The sequence below is a fragment of the Bombina bombina genome, chromosome 9 (genome assembly GCF_027579735.1).
Source record: "Bombina bombina isolate aBomBom1 chromosome 9, aBomBom1.pri, whole genome shotgun sequence".
Lineage (NCBI taxonomy): Eukaryota > Metazoa > Chordata > Amphibia > Anura > Bombinatoridae > Bombina > Bombina bombina.
The window spans coordinates 65,519,888-65,539,110 of NC_069507.1; the positions used below are offsets into that span (position 1 = coordinate 65,519,888).

Consider the following 19,223-nt stretch of genomic DNA (forward strand, 5'->3'; position numbering starts at 1 on the left):
TCTTTGAAGGGACAGATTTCTGCTTTATCTGTTTTACTTCACAAAAAACTGGCGGCTGTGCCAGATGTTCAAGCTTTTGTTCAGGCTCTGGTTAGAATCAAGCCTGTTTACAAACCTTTGACTCCTCCTTGGAGTCTCAATTTAGTTCTTTCAGTTCTTCAAGGGGTTCCGTTTGAACCCTTACATTCCGTAGATATTAAGTTACTATCTTGGAAAGTTTTGTTTTTGGTTGCAATTTCTTCTGCTAGAAGAGTTTCAGAGTTATCTGCTCTGCAGTGTTCTCCTCCTTATCTGGTGTTCCATGCAGATAAGGTGGTTTTGCGTACTAAACCTGGTTTTCTTCCGAAAGTTGTTTCTAACAAAAACATTAACCAGGAGATAGTTGTGCCTTCTTTGTGTCCGAATCCAGTTTCAAAGAAGGAACGTTTGTTACACAATTTGGATGTAGTTCGTGCTCTAAAATTCTATTTAGAGGCTACAAAGGATTTCAGACAAACATCTTCTTTGTTTGTTGTTTATTCTGGTAAAAGGAGAGGTCAAAAAGCAACTTCTACCTCTCTCTCTTTTTGGCTTAAAAGCATCATCCGATTGGCTTATGAGACTGCCGGACGGCAGCCTCCTGAAAGAATCACAGCTCACTCCACTAGGGCTGTGGCTTCCTCATGGGCCTTCAAGAACGAGGCTTCTGTTGATCAGATATGTAAGGCAGCGACTTGGTCTTCACTGCACACTTTTACCAAATTTTACAAATTTGATACTTTTGCTTCTTCTGAGGCTATTTTTGGGAGAAAGGTTTTGCAAGCCGTGGTGCCTTCCATCTAGGTGACCTGATTTGCTCCCTCCCATCATCCGTGTCCTAAAGCTTTGGTATTGGTTCCCACAAGTAAGGATGACGCCGTGGACCGGACACACCTATGTTGGAGAAAACAGAATTTATGCTTACCTGATAAATTACTTTCTCCAACGGTGTGTCCGGTCCACGGCCCGCCCTGGTTTTTTTAATCAGGTCTGATGAATTATTTTCTCTAACTACAGTCACCACGGTATCATATGATTTCTCCTATGCATATTCCTCCTTTACGTCGGTCGAATGACTGGGGTAGGCGGAGCCTAGGAGGGATCATGTGACCAGCTTTGCTGGGCTCTTTGCCATTTCCTGTTGGGGAAGAGAATATCCCACAAGTAAGGATGACGCCGTGGACCGGACACACCGTTGGAGAAAGTAATTTATCAGGTAAGCATAAATTCCGTTTTCTCCAACATAGGTGTGTCCGGTCCACGGCGTCATCCTTACTTGTGGGATATTCTCTTCCCCAACAGGAAATGGCAAAGAGCCCAGCAAAGCTGGTCACATGATCCCTCCTAGGCTCCGCCTTCCCCAGTCATTCTCTTTGCCGTTGTACAGGCAACATCTCCACGGAGATGGCTTAGAGTTTTTTAGTGTTTAACTGTAGTTTTTATTATTCAATCAAGAGTTTGTTATTTTAAAATAGTGCTGGTATGTACTATTTACTCTGAAACAGAAAAGAGATGAAGATTTCTGTTTGTAAGAGGAAAATGATTTTAGCAACCGTTACTAAAATCGATGGCTGTTCCACACAGGACTGTTGAGAGGAATTAACTTCAGTTGGGGGAACAGTGAGCAGACTTTTGCTGCTTGAGGTATGACACATTCTAACAAGACGATGTAATGCTGGAAGCTGTCATTTTCCCTATGGGATCCGGTAAGCCATTTTATTACAGACAGTAAATAAGGGCTTCACAAGGGCTTTTTAAGACTGTAGACATTTTCTGGGCTAAATCGATTTATATATAAACATATTTTATACTCCATAGCCTTGAGGAATTATTTTAATCTTGGGAATTTTGTAAAATAACCGGCAGGCACTGTATTGGACACCTTATTCTCTAGGGGCTTTCCCTAATCATAGGCAGAGTCTCATTTTCGCGCCTGTATTGCGCACTTGTTTTTGAGAAGCATGACATGCAGATGCATGTGTGAGGAGCTCTGATACATAGAAAAGACTTTCTGAAGGCGTCATTTGGTATCGTATTCCCCTTTGGGCTTGGTTGGGTCTCAGCAAAGCAGATACCAGGGACTGTAAAGGGGTTAAATATAAAAACGGCTCCGGTTCCGTTATTTTAAGGGTTAAAGCTTCCAAATTTGGTGTGCAATACTTTTAAGGCTTTAAGACACTGTGGTGAAATTTTGGTGAATTTTGAACAATTCCTTCATACTTTTTCGCAATTGCAGTAATAATGTGTGTTCAGTTTAAAATTTAAAGTGACAGTAACGGTTTTATTTTAAAACGTTTTTTGTACTTTGTTATCAAGTTTATGCCTGTTTATCATGTCTGAACTGCCAGATAGACTGTGTTCTGAATGTGGGGAAGCCAAGGTCCCTTCTCATTTAAATAGTTGTGATTTATGTGACACAAAATTTAGAGAAAATGATGCCCAAAATGATTCCTCAAGTGAGGGGAGTAAGCATGGTACTGCATCATCCCCTCCTTCGTCTACACCAGTCTTGCCCACACAAGAGGCCCCTAGTACATCTAGCGCGCCAATACTCCTTACTATGCAACAATTAACGGCTGTAATGGATAATTCTATCAAAAACATTTTAGCCAAAATGCCCACTTATCAGCGAAAGCGCGACTGCTCTGTTTTAGAAAATACTGAAGAGCATGAGGACGCTGATGATATTGTTTCTGAAGTGCCCCTACACCAGTCTGAGGGGGCCAGGGAGGTTTTGTCTGAGGGAGAAATTTCAGATTCAGGGAAAATTTCTCAACAAGCTGAACCTGATGTGATTACATTTAAATTTAAGTTGGAACATCTCCGCGCTCTGCTTAAGGAGGTGTTATCCACTCTGGATGATTGTGAGAATTTGGTCATCCCAGAGAAACTATGTAAAATGGACAAGTTCCTAGAGGTCCCGGGGCCCCCCAAAGCTTTTCCTATACCCAAGCGGGTGGCGGACATTGTAAATAAAGAATGGGAAAGGCCCGGTATACCTTTCGTCCCTCCCCCCATATTTAAAAAATTGTTTCCTATGGTCGACCCCAGAAAGGACTTATGGCAGACAGTCCCCAAGGTCGAGGGGGTGGTTTCTACTCTAAACAAACACACCACTATACCCATAGAAGATAGTTGTGCTTTCAAAGATCCTATGGATAAAAAATTAGAAGGTTTGCTTAAAAAGATGTTTGTTCAGCAAGGTTACCTTCTACAACCAATTTCATGCATTGTCCCTGTCACTACAGCCGCGTGTTTCTGGTTCGATGAGCCAGAAAAGGCGATCACTAGAAATTCTCCTTCTTATGAGGAGATTATGGACAGAATCCGTGCTCTCAAATTGGCTAATTCTTTCACCCTAGACGCCACTTTGCAATTGGCTAGGTTAGCGGCGAAAAATTCTGGGTTTGCTATTGTGGCGCGCAGAGCGCTTTGGTTAAAATCTTGGTCAGCGGATGCGTCTTCCAAGAACAAATTGCTTAACATTCCTTTCAAGGGGAAAACGCTGTTTGGCCCTGACTTGAAAGAGATTATCTCTGATATCACTGGGGGCAAGGGCCACGCCCTTCCTCAGGATAGGTCTTTCAAGGCCAAAAATAAACCTAATTTTCGTCCCTTTCGTAGAAACGGACCAGCCCCAAGTGCTACGTCCTCTAAGCAAGAGGGTAATACTTCTCAAGCCAAGCCAGCCTGGAGACCAATGCAAGGCTGGAACAAGGGAAAGCAGGCCAAGAAACCTGCCACTGCTACCAAGACAGCATGAGATGTTGGCCCCCGATCCGGGACCGGATCTGGTGGGGGGCAGACTCTCTCTCTTCGCTCAGGCTTGGGCAAGAGATGTTCTGGATCCTTGGGCGCTAGAAATAGTCTCCCAAGGTTATCTTCTGGAATTCAAAGGGCTTCCCCCAAGGGGGAGGTTCCACAGGTCTCAATTGTCTTCAGACCACATAAAAAAACAGGCATTCTTACATTGTGTAGAAGACCTGTTAAAAATGGGAGTGATTCATCCTGTTCCATTAGGAGAACAAGGGATGGGGTTCTACTCCAATCTGTTCGTAGTTCCCAAAAAAGAGGGAACGTTCAGACCAATCTTAGATCTCAAGATCCTAAACAAGTTTCTCAAGGTTCCATCGTTCAAAATGGAAACCATTCGAACAATTCTTCCTTCCATCCAGGAAGGTCAATTCATGACCACGGTGGATTTAAAGGATGCGTATCTACATATTCCTATCCACAGGGAACATCATCGGTTCCTAAGGTTCGCATTCCTGGACAAGCATTACCAGTTCGTGGCACTTCCGTTCGGATTAGCCACTGCTCCAAGGATTTTCACAAAGGTACTAGGGTCCCTTCTAGCGGTGCTAAGACCAAGGGGCATTGCAGTAGTACCTTACTTGGACGACATTCTGATTCAAGCGTCGTCCCTTCCTCTAGCAAAGGCTCACACGGACATTGTCCTGGCCTTTCTCAGATCTCACGGATGGAAAGTGAACGTAGAAAAGAGTTCTCTATCTCCGTCAACGAGGGTTCCCTTCTTGGGAACAATAATAGACTCCTTAGAAATGAGGATTTTTCTGACAGAGGCCAGAAAAACAAAACTTCTAAACTATACAGACTTGTCTCCGACGATACAAGTAAATCAGAGGACCAGAGATTCACTCCGTTGGTGGCTGTCCCTGGACAATCTGTCACAGGGGATGAGCTTCCGCAGACCAGAGTGGGTCATTGTCACGACCGACGCCAGTCTGATGGGCTGGGGCGCGGTCTGGGGACCCCTGAAAGCTCAGGGTCTTTGGTCTCGGGAAGAATCTCTTCTACCGATAAATATTCTGGAACTGAGAGCGATACTCAATGCTCTCAAGGCTTGGCCTCAGCTAGCAAAGGCCAAGTTCATACGGTTTCAATCAGACAACATGACGACTGTTGCGTACATCAACCATCAGGGGGGAACAAGGAGTTCCCTGGCGATGGAAGAAGTGACCAAAATCATTCAATGGGCGGAGACTCACTCCTGCCACTTGTCTGCAATCCACATCCCAGGAGTGGAAAATTGGGAAGCGGATTTTCTGAGTCGTCAGACATTACATCCGGGGGAGTGGGAACTCCATCCGGAAATCTTTGCCCACATTACTCAACTGTGGGGCATTCCAGACATGGATCTGATGGCCTCTCGTCAGAACTTCAAGGTTCCTTGCTACGGGTCCAGATCCAGGGATCCCAAGGCGACTCTAGTAGATGCACTAGTAGCACCTTGGACCTTCAAACTAGCTTATGTATTCCCGCCGTTTCCTCTCATCCCCAGGCTGGTAGCCAGGATCAATCAGGAGAGGGCATCGGTGATCTTGATAGCTCCTGCGTGGCCACGCAGGACTTGGTATGCAGACCTGGTGAATATGTCATCGGCTCCACCATGGAAGCTACCTTTGAGACGAGACCTTCTTGTTCAGGGTCCGTTCGAACATCCGAATCTGGTTTCACTCCAACTGACTGCTTGGAGATTGAACGCTTGATCTTATCAAAGCGAGGGTTCTCAGATTCTGTTATTGATACTCTTGTTCAGGCCAGAAAGCCTGTAACTAGAAAAATTTACCACAAAATATGGAAAAAATATATCTGTTGGTGTGAATCTAAAGGATTCCCTTGGGACAAGGTAAAAATTCCTAAGATTCTATCCTTTCTTCAAGAAGGATTGGAGAAAGGATTATCTGCAAGTTCCTTGAAGGGACAAATTTCTGCCTTGTCTGTGTTACTTCACAAAAAGCTGGCAGCTGTGCCAGATGTTCAAGCCTTTGTTCAGGCTCTGGTTAGAATCAAGCCTGTTTACAAGCCTTTGACTCCTCCTTGGAGTCTCAATTTAGTTCTTTCAGTTCTTCAGGGGGTTCCGTTTGAACCCTTACATTCCGTTGATATTAAGTTATTATCTTGGAAAGTTTTGTTTTTGGTTGCAATTTCTTCTGCTAGAAGAGTTTCAGAATTATCTGCTCTGCAGTGTTCTCCTCCTTACCTGGTGTTCCATGCAGATAAGGTGGTTTTACGTACTAAACCTGGTTTTCTTCCGAAAGTTGTTTCTAACAAAAACATTAACCAGGAGATAGTCGTGCCTTCTTTGTGTCCGAATCCAGTTTCAAAGAAGGAACGTTTGTTGCACAATTTGGATGTTGTTCGCGCTCTAAAATTCTATTTAGATGCTACAAAGGATTTTAGACAAACATCTTCCTTGTTTGTTGTTTATTCTGGTAAAAGGAGAGGTCAAAAAGCAACTTCTACCTCTCTCTCTTTTTGGATTAAAAGCATCATCAGATTGGCTTATGAGACTGCCGGACGGCAGCCTCCTGAAAGAATCACAGCTCATTCCACTAGGGCTGTGGCTTCCACATGGGCCTTCAAGAACGAGGCTTCTGTTGATCAGATATGTAAGGCAGCGACTTGGTCTTCACTGCACACTTTTACCAAATTTTACAAGTTTGATACTTTTGCTTCTTCTGAGGCTATTTTTGGGAGAAAGGTTTTGCAAGCCGTGGTGCCTTCCATTTAGGTGACCTGATTTGCTCCCTCCCTTCATCCGTGTCCTAAAGCTTTGGTATTGGTTCCCACAAGTAAGGATGACGCCATGGACCGGACACACCTATGTTGGAGAAAACAGAATTTATGTTTACCTGATAAATTACTTTCTCCAACGGTGTGTGCGGTCCACGGCCCGCCCTGGTTTTTTAATCAGGTCTGATAATTTATTTTCTTTAACTACAGTCACCACGGTATCATATGATTTCTCCTATGCAAATATTCCTCCTTTACGTCGGTCGAATGACTGGGGAAGGCGGAGCCTAGGAGGGATCATGTGACCAGCTTTGCTGGGCTCTTTGCCATTTCCTGTTGGGGAAGAGAATATCCCACAAGTAAGGATGACGCTGTGGACCGGACACACCGTTGGAGAAAGTAATTTATCAGGTAAACATAAATTCTGTTTTTTTTGTGATCACATCTTGCAGGGAAACAGTGGCATGGCACATACCAAAATGGGCCTAGATAACCTTGGGTTGTCTACTTAAAAAAATATATAGTTTTTATAGGTAAATAAACACAAAACAAGGCTCTATTTCTGTTTAAATGGCGTGATAGCAAAAATACTAAAAAGTATTTTGGGCAGGTTTTTCTCTGCGATTCTCGGTAGCAAAGGGTTTAATATCAATAATATTTTATGTTAATCGTGTTGTGAATGAATAACTGGTATCAAACATAGAACATTATTTTGTGCAGTTTTTAACTTTGTAAACCAAAATAAGATTGTATTGAGAACATAGAGAAGATGGACTATAATTTATCATATCACCCACAGATCTCCGGGAAGATGTCCATTGTTTTGGTAGAGGGTCATATGATCTCTGAAGGTGTTCTCCTCTTTGGAAGAAATAATTTCTATTTGTGTTCTGACTACACTTTGTCTACTTTTGGGGAAGTTCTCTGCAGCAAGCATGGACTGTCAAGGTAATATATAAGGTCCTAGACTATAAGGGTCCAGTTCTCTATTAATATAAGCCACCTCAAAGAAAGGCAATTCATATATTTTAATACAAGTGTCTCTCCATCACATTCCCTATGTGATGGAGAGACACTTGTATTAAAATGTATTGCTCAAAAAAATAAGCTAATAATTTATTTCCTTGCCGGCTAGTTTTTGAGAAGTTGGCCCTAATGAAACTCGCAAAATGTGCTGTATGCTCTGTATTTAATGTTGAAAATTTTACTTTTTTTTCCACAATTAATTGTATATATGTTAAAAAATTCAAAATTATATGTAAGGAAATGTCAATAAAATTGACCTTTTACCTTGCAGTCCAGAGTTTCCATTTGACTAGCCAATAAAAACTGTACAACAGTTGTGTGCATTGTTGATACTGGGGCATGGAAGCTAGACTGCTTTTAAAACAATTTGTGAGAATAGAAAAATTTGAAGTAAATGCTCTCTCAAGCACGGCAAAGGCATTTTTGGGCTGAAGAATGGCATATAAAACGGCTAAACTCCTGGTAAAAAAAACAAAAACAAGAATTATTAAAGTGATTGTAAACTTTTTTAATGTAATGCACAGATTATACAATTAGTCTTTAAAACAGGGGCACTTTCATTGATTAAAATGTTTTAAGACGCTTTAATTGTAAAATAGTTACTATTGTATGATGTAAACATTGTGCCGTTCCTCCACTTGCATCTCATACTTCATTTAGCTGAGAGATGACAAATCCGGCTTCATCCAATCTTTGCGTGCCCCACATGGCGTCCAGCTTGTGGAGCATGCAATGATTGGATGAAGCCGGATTGTATTATGTCTCCCTTGTTTTAAATCCCAGAAGCACTATTTAAAGTGAAGCCTTATAGAGGTTTTTATAGCCAGGTGATCACAGTGGTAATAGTTATCACCTGTGTGTGTGTATATATATATATATATATATATATATATATATATAATATATGTGTGTGTGTGTGTGCATGTGTGTCTGTTTATATGTATGTGTGTACATTTAAATTCAATTTTTATTTTACTCACCCCCCCATATGTCCGGTATTTTTGTGGTGGACACCTGGCAACCCTACACCTGGCCTGTATTTATGTGCATTTATTTGAAGAGAGGCTCATGGGGGTCACTTAGGGTTGCCACCTAAGTCATGTTTTCCTGGACACTTATAAATTATACATGCTGCAGGGTGTGCAGGAGGAACATAAATTTCAACCCTGGAAAGCACACAAGGGCTCAACCTGTCCGCTCAACCTCGTTAAATGCCGACAGCATACGCATTTAACATTGCACAAGCATTTCTAGTGAAATGCTTGTGCAATGCCGCCCCCTAATTACTGGCGGACAAACAGACGCTAACAGGGGCCGTCAATCATCCCAATCGTACCTAAAAGGTGGAGGACAAGTTAAGGAGCAGCGGTCTTACAATAGACCTGAAATGATGGGGCTCCAAAGCAGCATCCGCTACTTCATAAATGGAGCCCAAATAGTGACACTAAACAGCCCTATTCATGTTCCTCTCTGCACACCCTGTAACATGGCCTAGGTAGCAACCCTAGGGTCACTGTGTATATCAAAGTTATATACAATATACACAAAGGGCCTTATTTAGATAGCTCCTTCTTTTAACAATAGAGTTTAAAGAGGAAAACACACACATATACACACACTATTGTTTACAGCCTTGATTATTATTGTTTAATAAAAAGATGCATTTTTTCACACTGTTGTAGATTTCTCACTTTATGATAAATACATAAAATAATGATATAGTTTGAATCTGCTGAAAAAAATATATATCTATGTGTGTAGGATTCTCACTGAAAATGGCCTACAGTAGTGCTTAAATGTAAGAAGCATCTAAAACTCCAAACAGATCAGGGTGGGAAATGGACCAGCACTTAAGTATTGAAATATTTATTTTTTTATATATATATATATACACACAAAATTTAAAGTCCTAAGCTATTAGCCAGGGCACAATTTTACTCGCCACTTCTAATCCCACCCATTACCTGCCCAGACCACACCCACTACTCCACCTCTCTTTGCAAATGTTTAGCCACTGTGAAACACCTTATTGTGCAGTGTTTATATATATATACAGGGTTCAAAATTTCCACTCGCCGGCTAGCCATTGGCGAGTGGAAATTTTGAACCCTGTATATATATAAACAAATACAGATGTTATCTCTAGCTGGTGCCCCTACATCAGCAGTCAGCTCATGCTTTAATCAAACCGCCATGGGTCTCGGCAGCGCTTTCAACATGGAGGGGCGGCTGTGGGCATCAGCTGGAGGTCATATTTGGAGGTACTTGTTTTTTTTTTTTAAAACGCACATTATATTACTTTCCTTGAGGTTTGTATTGCAGCAAACGTTTATATAATGTTTACTGTCCCTTTAAACAAAAATGATTTGTATGAGATTAATAACAATTTTGGTAATAGTTTTGTTATTTTCTGTGTTTCTATCACATGCAGCATACAGGACAGTTTTATTTATGATTTATGCCACAAGTCATCTGAGAACATCCAAGAAGCAAAAGAGGTTGAGAAGCCCACAGATGGGGACTCTCCTTCATCCCCCGGGAGAGTAACGGAGTCTGCTATTCCACTGGCAGAACGTTTCGCCTACGAAGAGGTGCTGAAACTGCAGCCCATGCGCTTCCTTATGCAGGTAAATAGCACAATGTACCCTCACAGGAGTCACAACCTGCATTGTGGAACAAAGTCACTGACAATCTTTTTACTTTTCAGGAAAATGCCCTGGAAATATTTTTCACAAATACCATTTCCAAGTTTGTCGTCTTTCCTAATAAAGATGTGAGCACTGCAGTAAAATGGTAAATTATTGTAACCAATCTTTTACTTTGCACACTCTCCGAACATCTGCCCTCATCCTGACAACACATAGCACTGTCTAAACTACTGTAACATATATCAGCATATTAATATGTGAGTGCTGTAGTTTTTTTCAACCTGTTTCTGCTATAGCATTTGAGTAATTAATAACTTTTTTGTACTCTATCCTGTCAGCAGACTAACCAATCTCTACTGCAGTCTTTTAACATATCCATCAATCTGTACTGCAGTCCGTCAGCAGGCTTACCAATTTGTACTGCAGCCTGCCAGCAGACTAACTAATCTGTACTGCAGCCTACCAGCAGACTAACCAATCTGTACTGCAGCCTGCTAGCAGACTAACCAATCTGTACTGCAGCCTGCCAGCAGACTAACCAACCTGTACTGCAGCCTGCCAGCAGACTAACCAATCTGTACTGCAGCCTGCCAGCAGACTAACTAATCTGTACTGCAGCCTGCCAGCAGACTAACTAATCTGTACTGCAGCCTGCCAGCAGACTAACTAATCTGTACTGCAGCCTACCAGCAGACTAACTAATCTGTACTGCAGCCTGCCAGCAGACTAACTAATCTGTACTGCAGCCTGCCAGCAGACTAACTAATCTGTACTGCAGCCTACCAGCAGACTAACCAATCTGTACTGCAGCCTGCCAGCAGACTAACTAATCTGTACTGCAGCCTGCCAGCAGACTAACTAATCTGTACTGCAGCCTGCCAGCAGACTAACTAATCTGTACTGCAGCCTACCAGCAGACTAACCAATCTGTACTGCAGCCTGCCAGCAGACTAACTAATCTGTACTGCAGCCTGCCAGCAGACTAACTAATCTGTACTGCAGCCTACCAGCAGACTAACCAATCTGTACTGCAGCCTGCCAGCAGACTAACCAATCTGTACTGCAGCCTGCCAGCAGACTAACCAATCTGTACTGCAGCCTGCCAGCAGACTAACCAATCTGTACTGCAGCCTGCCAGCAGACTAACTAATCTGTACTGCAGCCTGCCAGCAGACTAACTAATCTGTACTGCAGCCTGCCAGCAGACTAACCAATCTGTACTGCAGCCTGCCAGCAGACTAACCAATCTGTACTGCAGCCTGCCAGCAGACTAACCAATCTGTACTGCAGTCTGCCAGCAGACTAACCAATCTCTACTGCAGTCTTTCAACATATCCATCAATCTGTACTGCTGTCCATCAGCAGGCTTACCAATCTGTACTGCAGCCTGCCAGCAGACTAACCAATCTGTACTGCAGCCTGACAGCAGACTAACCAATCTGTACTGCAGCCTGCCAGCAGACTAACCAATCTGTACTGCAGCTTGCCAGCAGACTAACCAATCTGTACTGCAATCTGCCAGCAGACTAACCAATCTGTACTGCAGCCTGACAGCAGACTAACCAATCTGTACTGCAGCCTGCCAGCAGACTAACCAATCTGTACTGCAGCCTGCCAGCAGATTAACCAATCTGTACTGCAGTCTGCCAGCAGACTAACCAATCTCTACTGCAGTCTTTCAACATATCCATCAATCTGTACAGCTGTCCGTCAGCAGGCTTACCAATCTGTACTGCAGCCTGCCAGCAGACTAACCAATCGGTACTGCAGCCTGCCTGCAGACTAACTAATCTGTACTGCAGTCTTCCAGCAGACTAACCAATCTGTACTGCAGCCTGCCAGCAGACTAACCAATCTGTACTGCAGCCTGCCAGCAGACTAACCAATCTGAACTGCAGCCTGCCAGCAGACTAACCAACCTGTACTGCAGCCTGCCAGCAGACTAACCAATCTGTACTGCAGCCTGCCAGCAGACTAACCAATCTGTACTGCAGTCTGCCAGCAGACTAACCAATCTGTACTGCAGCCTGCCAGCAGACTAACCAATATGTACTGCAGTCTGCTAGCAGACTAACCAAGCTGTACTGCAGCCTGCCAGCAGACTAACCAATGTGTACTGCAGCCTGCCAGCAGACTAACCTATCTGTACTGCAGCCTGCCAGCAGACTAACCAACCTGTACTGCAGCCTGCCAGCAGACTAACCAATCTGTACTGCAGCCTGCCAGCAGCCTAACCAATCTGTACTGCAGTCTGCCAGCAGACTAACCAATCTGTACTGCAGCCTGCCAGCAGACTAACCAATCTGTACTGCAGCCTGCCAGCAGACTAACCAATCTGTACTGCAGCCTGCCAGCAGACTGACCAATCTGTACTGCAGACTGCCAGAAGACTAACCAATCTGTACTGCAGTCTGCCAGCAGACTAACCAATCTGTACTGCAGCTTGCCAGCAGACTAACCAATCTGTACTGCAGCCTGTCAGTAGACTAAACAATCTGTACTGCAGCCTGCCAGCAGACTAACAAATCTGTACTGCAGCTTGCCAGCAGACTAACCAATCTGTACTGCAGCCTGTCAGTAGACTAAACAATCTGTACTGCAGCCTGCCAGCAGACTAACCAATCTGCACTGCAGCCTGCCAGCAGACTCAGCATTCTGTACTGCAGCCTGCCAGCAGACTAACCAATCTGTACTGCAGTCTGCCAGCAGACTAACCAATCTGTACTGCAACCTGCCAGCAGACTAACCAATCTGTATTGCAGCCTGCCAGCAGACTAACCAATCTGTACTGCAGCCTGCCAGCAGACTCAGCATTCTGTACTGCAGCCTGACCAATCTGTACTGCAGCCTGCCAGCAGACTCAGCATTCTGTACTGCAGCTTGTCAGCAGACTGACCAATCTGTACAGCAGCCTGCCAGAAGGCTAACTAATCTGTACTGCAGCCTGCCAGAAGACTAACTAATCTGTACTGCAGCCTGCCTGAAGACTAACTAATCTATACTGCAGCTTGCCAGCAGACAAACTAATCTGTACTGCAAGCTGCCAGTAGACTAGCCAATCTGTAATGCAGCCTGCCAGCAGACAAACCATTCTGTACTACAGCCTGCCAGCAGACTAACTAATCTGTACTGCAGCCTGCCAGGAGACTAACTAATCTATACTGCAGCTTGTCAGCAGACAAACTAATCTGTACTGCAAGATGCCAGCAGACTAACCAATCTGTAATGCAGCCTGCTAGCAGACAAACCATTCTGTACTACAGCCTGCCAGCAGACTAATCTGTACTGCAGCCTGCCAGCAGACTAACCAATCTGTACTGCAACCTGCCAGCAGACAAACCATTCTGTACTACAGCCTGCCAGCAGACTAACCAATCTGTAGTAGCCAGCCAGCAGACTAACTAATCTGTACTGCAGCCTGCCATCAGACAAACCATTCTGTACAGTAGCCAGCCAGCAGACTAACTAATCTGTACTGCAGCCTGCCAGCAGACTAACCAATCTGTAATGCAGCCTGCCATCAGACAAACCAATCTGTAATGCGGCTTGCTAGCTGACTAACTAATCTGTACTGCAGCCTGCCAGAAGACTAACCAATCTGTACTGCAGCCTGCCAGCAGACTAACCAATCTGTACTGCAGCCTGCCAGCAGACTAACCAATCTGTACTGCAGCCTGCCAGCAGACTAACCAATCTGTACTGCAGCCTGCCAGCAGACTAACCAATCTGTACTGCAGCCTGCCAGCAGACTCAGCATTCTGTACTGCAGCCTGTCAGCAGACTAACCAATCTGTACTGCAGCCTGTCAGTAGACTAAACAATCTGTACTGCAGCCTGCCAGCAGACTAACCAATCTGCACTGCAGCCTGCCAGCAGACTCAGCATTCTGTACTGCAGCCTGCCAGCAGACTAACCAATCTGTACTGCAGTCTGCCAGCAGACTAACCAATCTGTACTGCAACCTGCCAGCAGACTAACCAATCTGTATTGCAGCCTGCCAGCAGACTAACCAATCTGTACTGCAGCCTGCCAGCAGACTCAGCATTCTGTACTGCAGCCTAACCAATCTGTACTGCAGCCTGCCAGCAGACTCAGCATTCTGTACTGCAGCTTGTCAGCAGACTGACCAATCTGTACAGCAGCCTGCCAGAAGGCTAACTAATCTGTACTGCAGCCTGCCAGAAGACTAACTAATCTGTACTGCAGCCTGCCTGAAGACTAACTAATCTATACTGCAGCTTGCCAGCAGACAAACTAATCTGTACTGCAAGCTGCCAGTAGACTAGCCAATCTGTAATGCAGCCTGCCAGCAGACAAACCATTCTGTACTACAGCCTGCCAGCAGACTAACTAATCTGTACTGCAGCCTGCCAGGAGACTAACTAATCTATACTGCAGCTTGTCAGCAGACAAACTAATCTGTACTGCAAGCTGCCAGCAGACTAACCAATCTGTAATGCAGCCTGCTAGCAGACAAACCATTCTGTACTACAGCCTGCCAGCAGACTAACTAATCTGTACTGCAGCCTGCCAGCAGACTAACCAATCTGTACTGCAACCTGCCAGCAGACAAACCATTCTGTACTACAGCCTGCCAGCAGACTAACCAATCTGTAGTAGCCAGCCAGCAGACTAACTAATCTGTACTGCAGCCTGCCATCAGACAAACCATTCTGTACAGTAGCCAGCCAGCAGACTAACTAATCTGTACTGCAGCCTGCCAGCAGACTAACCAATCTGTAATGCAGCCTGCCATCAGACAAACCAATCTGTAATGCGGCTTGCTAGCTGACTAACTAATCTGTACTGCAGCCTGCCAGAAGACTAACCAATCTGTACTGCAGCCTGCCAGCAGACTAACCAATCTGTACTGCAGCCTGCCAGCAGACTAACCAATCTGTACTGCAGCCTGCCAGCAGACTAACCAATCTGTACTGCAGCCTGCCAGCAGACTCAGCATTCTGTACTGCAGCCTGTCAGCAGACTAACCAATCTGTAGGGTGTTACTTAAAGGTACTTAAAGGGATGGTCTACTTGATTTTTTTTTTTTATTGATTAAAAAGATAGATAACACCTTTACTTCCCCATCCCCAGATCTGCATAACCAACATTGTTATATTAATATATTTTATAACCTCTAAGTTTGCCTGTTTCTAGGCCCTTGTAGGGCACCTCTTATTTCAGTGCTTTTTAAATATTGCCCATATAGATAACATTGTGCTCACTCCCGTGGAGAATGATAATGGTTATACAACAACCAGCACTGATTGGCTAAAATGCAAGATTGTAAAAAGAACTGAGATAAGGGGCAGTCTGTAGGGGCTTAGATACAGGTAATCGTAGAAGTAAAAAGTTTATTAATATAACAGTGTTGCTTATGCAAAATTGTGGAATGGGTAATAAAGGGATTATCTATCTTTTTAAACAATAACAATTTTCAAGCAGACTGTCCCTTTAATATTATGTGTTTGCATTTCACCTGCTTATGCTAGGGATAAAACTTACAGTATGCATGGGGTGGGGGTACAGGACCGCTAAATACAGTAGAATTGCATAATTAACTAGTGCATAATAGAAAGACAATATAATAACACTGAATTTTAAATTTTCCCCATTTGTCAGCCCCGTGTATCATGTGATAGCCATCAGCCAATCACAGACTAGTATATGTATAACTTATGAACTTGTGCACATGCTTAGTTTGAGCTAGTGCCTCACAAAGTGTGTATATAAAAGTGCAAAAATGTGCAAAATTTGATAATAGAAGTAAATTGGAAAGTATCTTAAAACTGCATGCTCTATTTGAATTATTAAAGTTTTTATTTAGACATTTCAAGGTTTTTTTAGGTCCAATTCTGGATTTTTTTTTAGTAAAGAATCAGAAATATGGATGGGCCTGACATTTTTCATTTAGATGTACAAGCTATACAGCCAGCCAAATGATATATTGCTTAAGCCAATTCAGTAAGATGGCTCCTTATTGCTACAGAAGAAGAAGGTAATTTCTCCAACATAGGTGTGTCCGGTCCACGGCGTCATCCTTACTTGTGGGATATTCTCTTCCCCAACAGGAAATGGCAAAGAGCCCAGCAAAGCTGGTCACATGATCCCTCCTAGGCTCCGCCTACCCCAGTCATTCTCTTTGCCGTTGTACAGGCAACATCTCCACGGAGATGGCTTAGAGTTTTTTAGTGTTTAACTGTAGTTTTTATTATTCAATCAAGAGTTTGTTATTTTGAAATAGTGCTGGTATGTACTATTTACTCAGAAACAGAAAAGAGATGAAGATTTCTGTTTGTATGAGGAAAATGATTTTAGCAACCGTCACTAAAATCCATGGCTGTTCCACACAGGACTGTTGAGAGCAATTAACTTCAGTTGGGGGAACAGTGAGCAGTCTCTTGCTGCTTGAGGTATGACACATTCTAACAAGACGATGTAATGCTGGAAGCTGTCATTTTCCCTATGGGATCCGGTAAGCCATGTTTATTACGATCGTAAATAAGGGCTTCACAAGGGCTTATTAAGACTGTAGACTTTTTCTGGGCTAAATCGATTCATTATTAACACATATTTAGCCTTGAGGAATCATTTTATCTGGGTATTTTGATATAATAATATCGGCAGGCACTGTTTTAGACACCTTATTCTTTAGGGGCTTTCCCAAAGCATAAGCAGAGCCTCATTTTCGCGCCGGTGTTGCGCACTTGTTTTTGAGAGGCATGGCATGCAGTCGCATGTGAGAGGAGCTCTGATACTTAGAAAAGACTTTCTGAAGGCGTCATTTGGTATCGTATTCCCCTTTGGGCTTGGTTGGGTCTCAGCAAAGCAGATACCAGGGACTGTAAAGGGGTTAAAGTTCAAAACGGCTCCGGTTCCGTTATTTTAAGGGTTAAAGCTTCCAAATTTGGTGTGCAATACTTTTAAGGCTTTAAGACACTGTGGTGAAAATTTGGTGAATTTTGAACAATTCCTTCATGTTTTTTCGCAATTGCAGTAATAAAGTGTGTTCAGTTTAAAATTTAAAGTGACAGTAACGGTTTTATTTTAAAACGTTTTTTGTACTTTGTTATCAAGTTTATGCCTGTTTAACATGTCTGAACTACCAGATAGACTGTGTTCTGAATGTGGGGAAGCCAGAATTCCTATTCATTTAAATAAATGTGATTTATGTGACAATGACAATGATGCCCAAGATGATTCCTCAAGTGAGGGGAGTAAGCATGGTACTGCATCATTCCCTCCTTCGTCTACACGAGTCTTGCCCACTCAGGAGGCCCCTAGTACATCTAGCGCGCCAATACTCCTTACTATGCAACAATTAACGGCTGTAATGGATAATTCTGTCAAAAACATTTTAGCCAAAATGAACACTTATCAGCGTAAGCGCGACTGCTCTGTTTTAGATACTGAAGAGCATGACGACGCTGATAATAATATTTCTGAAGGGCCCCTAACCCAGTCTGATGGGGCCAGGGAGGTTTTGTCTGAGGGAGAAATTACTGATTCAGGGAACATTTCTCAACAAGCTGAACCTGATGTGATTGCATTTAAATTTAAGTTGGAACATCTCCGCATTCTGCTTAAGGAGGTATTATCCACTCTGGATGATTGTGACAAGTTGGTCATCCCAGAGAAACTATGTAAAATGGACAAGTTCCTAGAGGTGCCGGGGCTCCCAGAAGCTTTTCCTATACCCAAGCGGGTGGCGGACATTGTTAATAAAGAATGGGAAAGGCCCGGTATTCCTTTCGTCCCTCCCCCCATATTTAAAAAATTGTTTCCTATGGTCGACCCCAGAAAGGACTTATGGCAGACAGTCCCCAAGGTCAAGGGAGCGGTTTCCACTTTAAACAAACGCACCACTATACCCATAGAGGATAGTTGTGCTTTCAAAGATCCTATGGATAAAAAATTAGAAGGTTTGCTTAAAAAGATGTTTGTTCAGCAAGGTTACCTTCTACAACCAATTTCATGCATTGTCCCTGTCGCTACAGCCGCATGTTTCTGGTTCGATGAGCTGATAAAGGCGGTCGATAGTGATTCTCCTCCTTTTGAGGAGATTATGGACAGAATCAATGCTCTCAAATTGGCTAATTCTTTCACCCTAGACGCCACTTTGCAATTGGCTAGGTTAGCGGCTAAGAATTCTGGGTTTGCTATTGTGGCGCGCAGAGCGCTTTGGTTGAAATCTTGGTCGGCTGATGCGTCTTCCAAGAACAAGCTACTTAACATTCCTTTCAAGGGGAAAACGCTGTTTGGCCCTGACTTGAAAGAGATTATCTCTGATATCACTGGGGGTAAGGGCCACGCCCTTCCTCAGGATCGGCCTTTCAAGGCAAAAAATAAACCTAATTTTCGTCCCTTTCGTAGAAACGGACCAGCCCAAGGTGCTACGTCCTCTAAGCAAGAGGGTAATACTTCTCAAGCCAAGCCAGCTTGGAGACCAATGCAAGGCTGGAACAAGGGAAAGCAGGCCAAGAAACCTGCCACTGCTACCAAGACAGCATGAAATGTTGGCCCCCGATCCGGGACCGGATCTGGTGGGGGGCAGACTCTCTCTCTTCGCTCAGGCTTGGGCAAGAGATGTTCTGGATCCTTGGGCGCTAGAAATAGTCTCCCAAGGTTATCTTTTGGAATTCAAGGGACTTCCCCCAAGGGGGAGGTTCCACAGGTCTCAGTTGTCTTCAGACCACATAAAAAGACAGGCATTCTTACATTGTGTAGAAGACCTGTTAAAAATGGGAGTGATTCATCCTGTTCCATTAAGAGAACAAGGGATGGGGTTCTACTCCAATCTGTTCATAGTTCCCAAAAAAGAGGGAACGTTCAGACCAATCTTAGATCTCAAGATCTTAAACAAGTTTCTCAAGGTTCCATCGTTCAAGATGGAAACCATTCGAACTATTCTTCCTTCCATCCAGGAAGGTCAATTCATGACCACGGTGGATTTAAAGGATGCGTATCTACATATTCCTATCCACAAGGAACATC

The 19,223-nt window shown here is 43.7% G+C and overlaps 1 protein-coding gene across 2 annotated transcripts in view; it reads left to right on the top strand.

Moving 5' to 3' along the window:
- Positions 1-19,223, top strand: part of WDFY4 (WDFY family member 4) — a 598,790-nt gene that overhangs the window by 398,928 nt on the left and 180,639 nt on the right. For both annotated transcript variants that reach the window (XM_053692180.1, XM_053692181.1), the window contains exons 44-46: positions 7,355-7,503; positions 10,013-10,208; positions 10,289-10,374. In XM_053692180.1, coding sequence (XP_053548155.1) covers positions 7,355-7,503; positions 10,013-10,208; positions 10,289-10,374 — 431 coding nt within the window. The remainder of the gene's footprint in view (positions 1-7,354; positions 7,504-10,012; positions 10,209-10,288; positions 10,375-19,223) is intronic.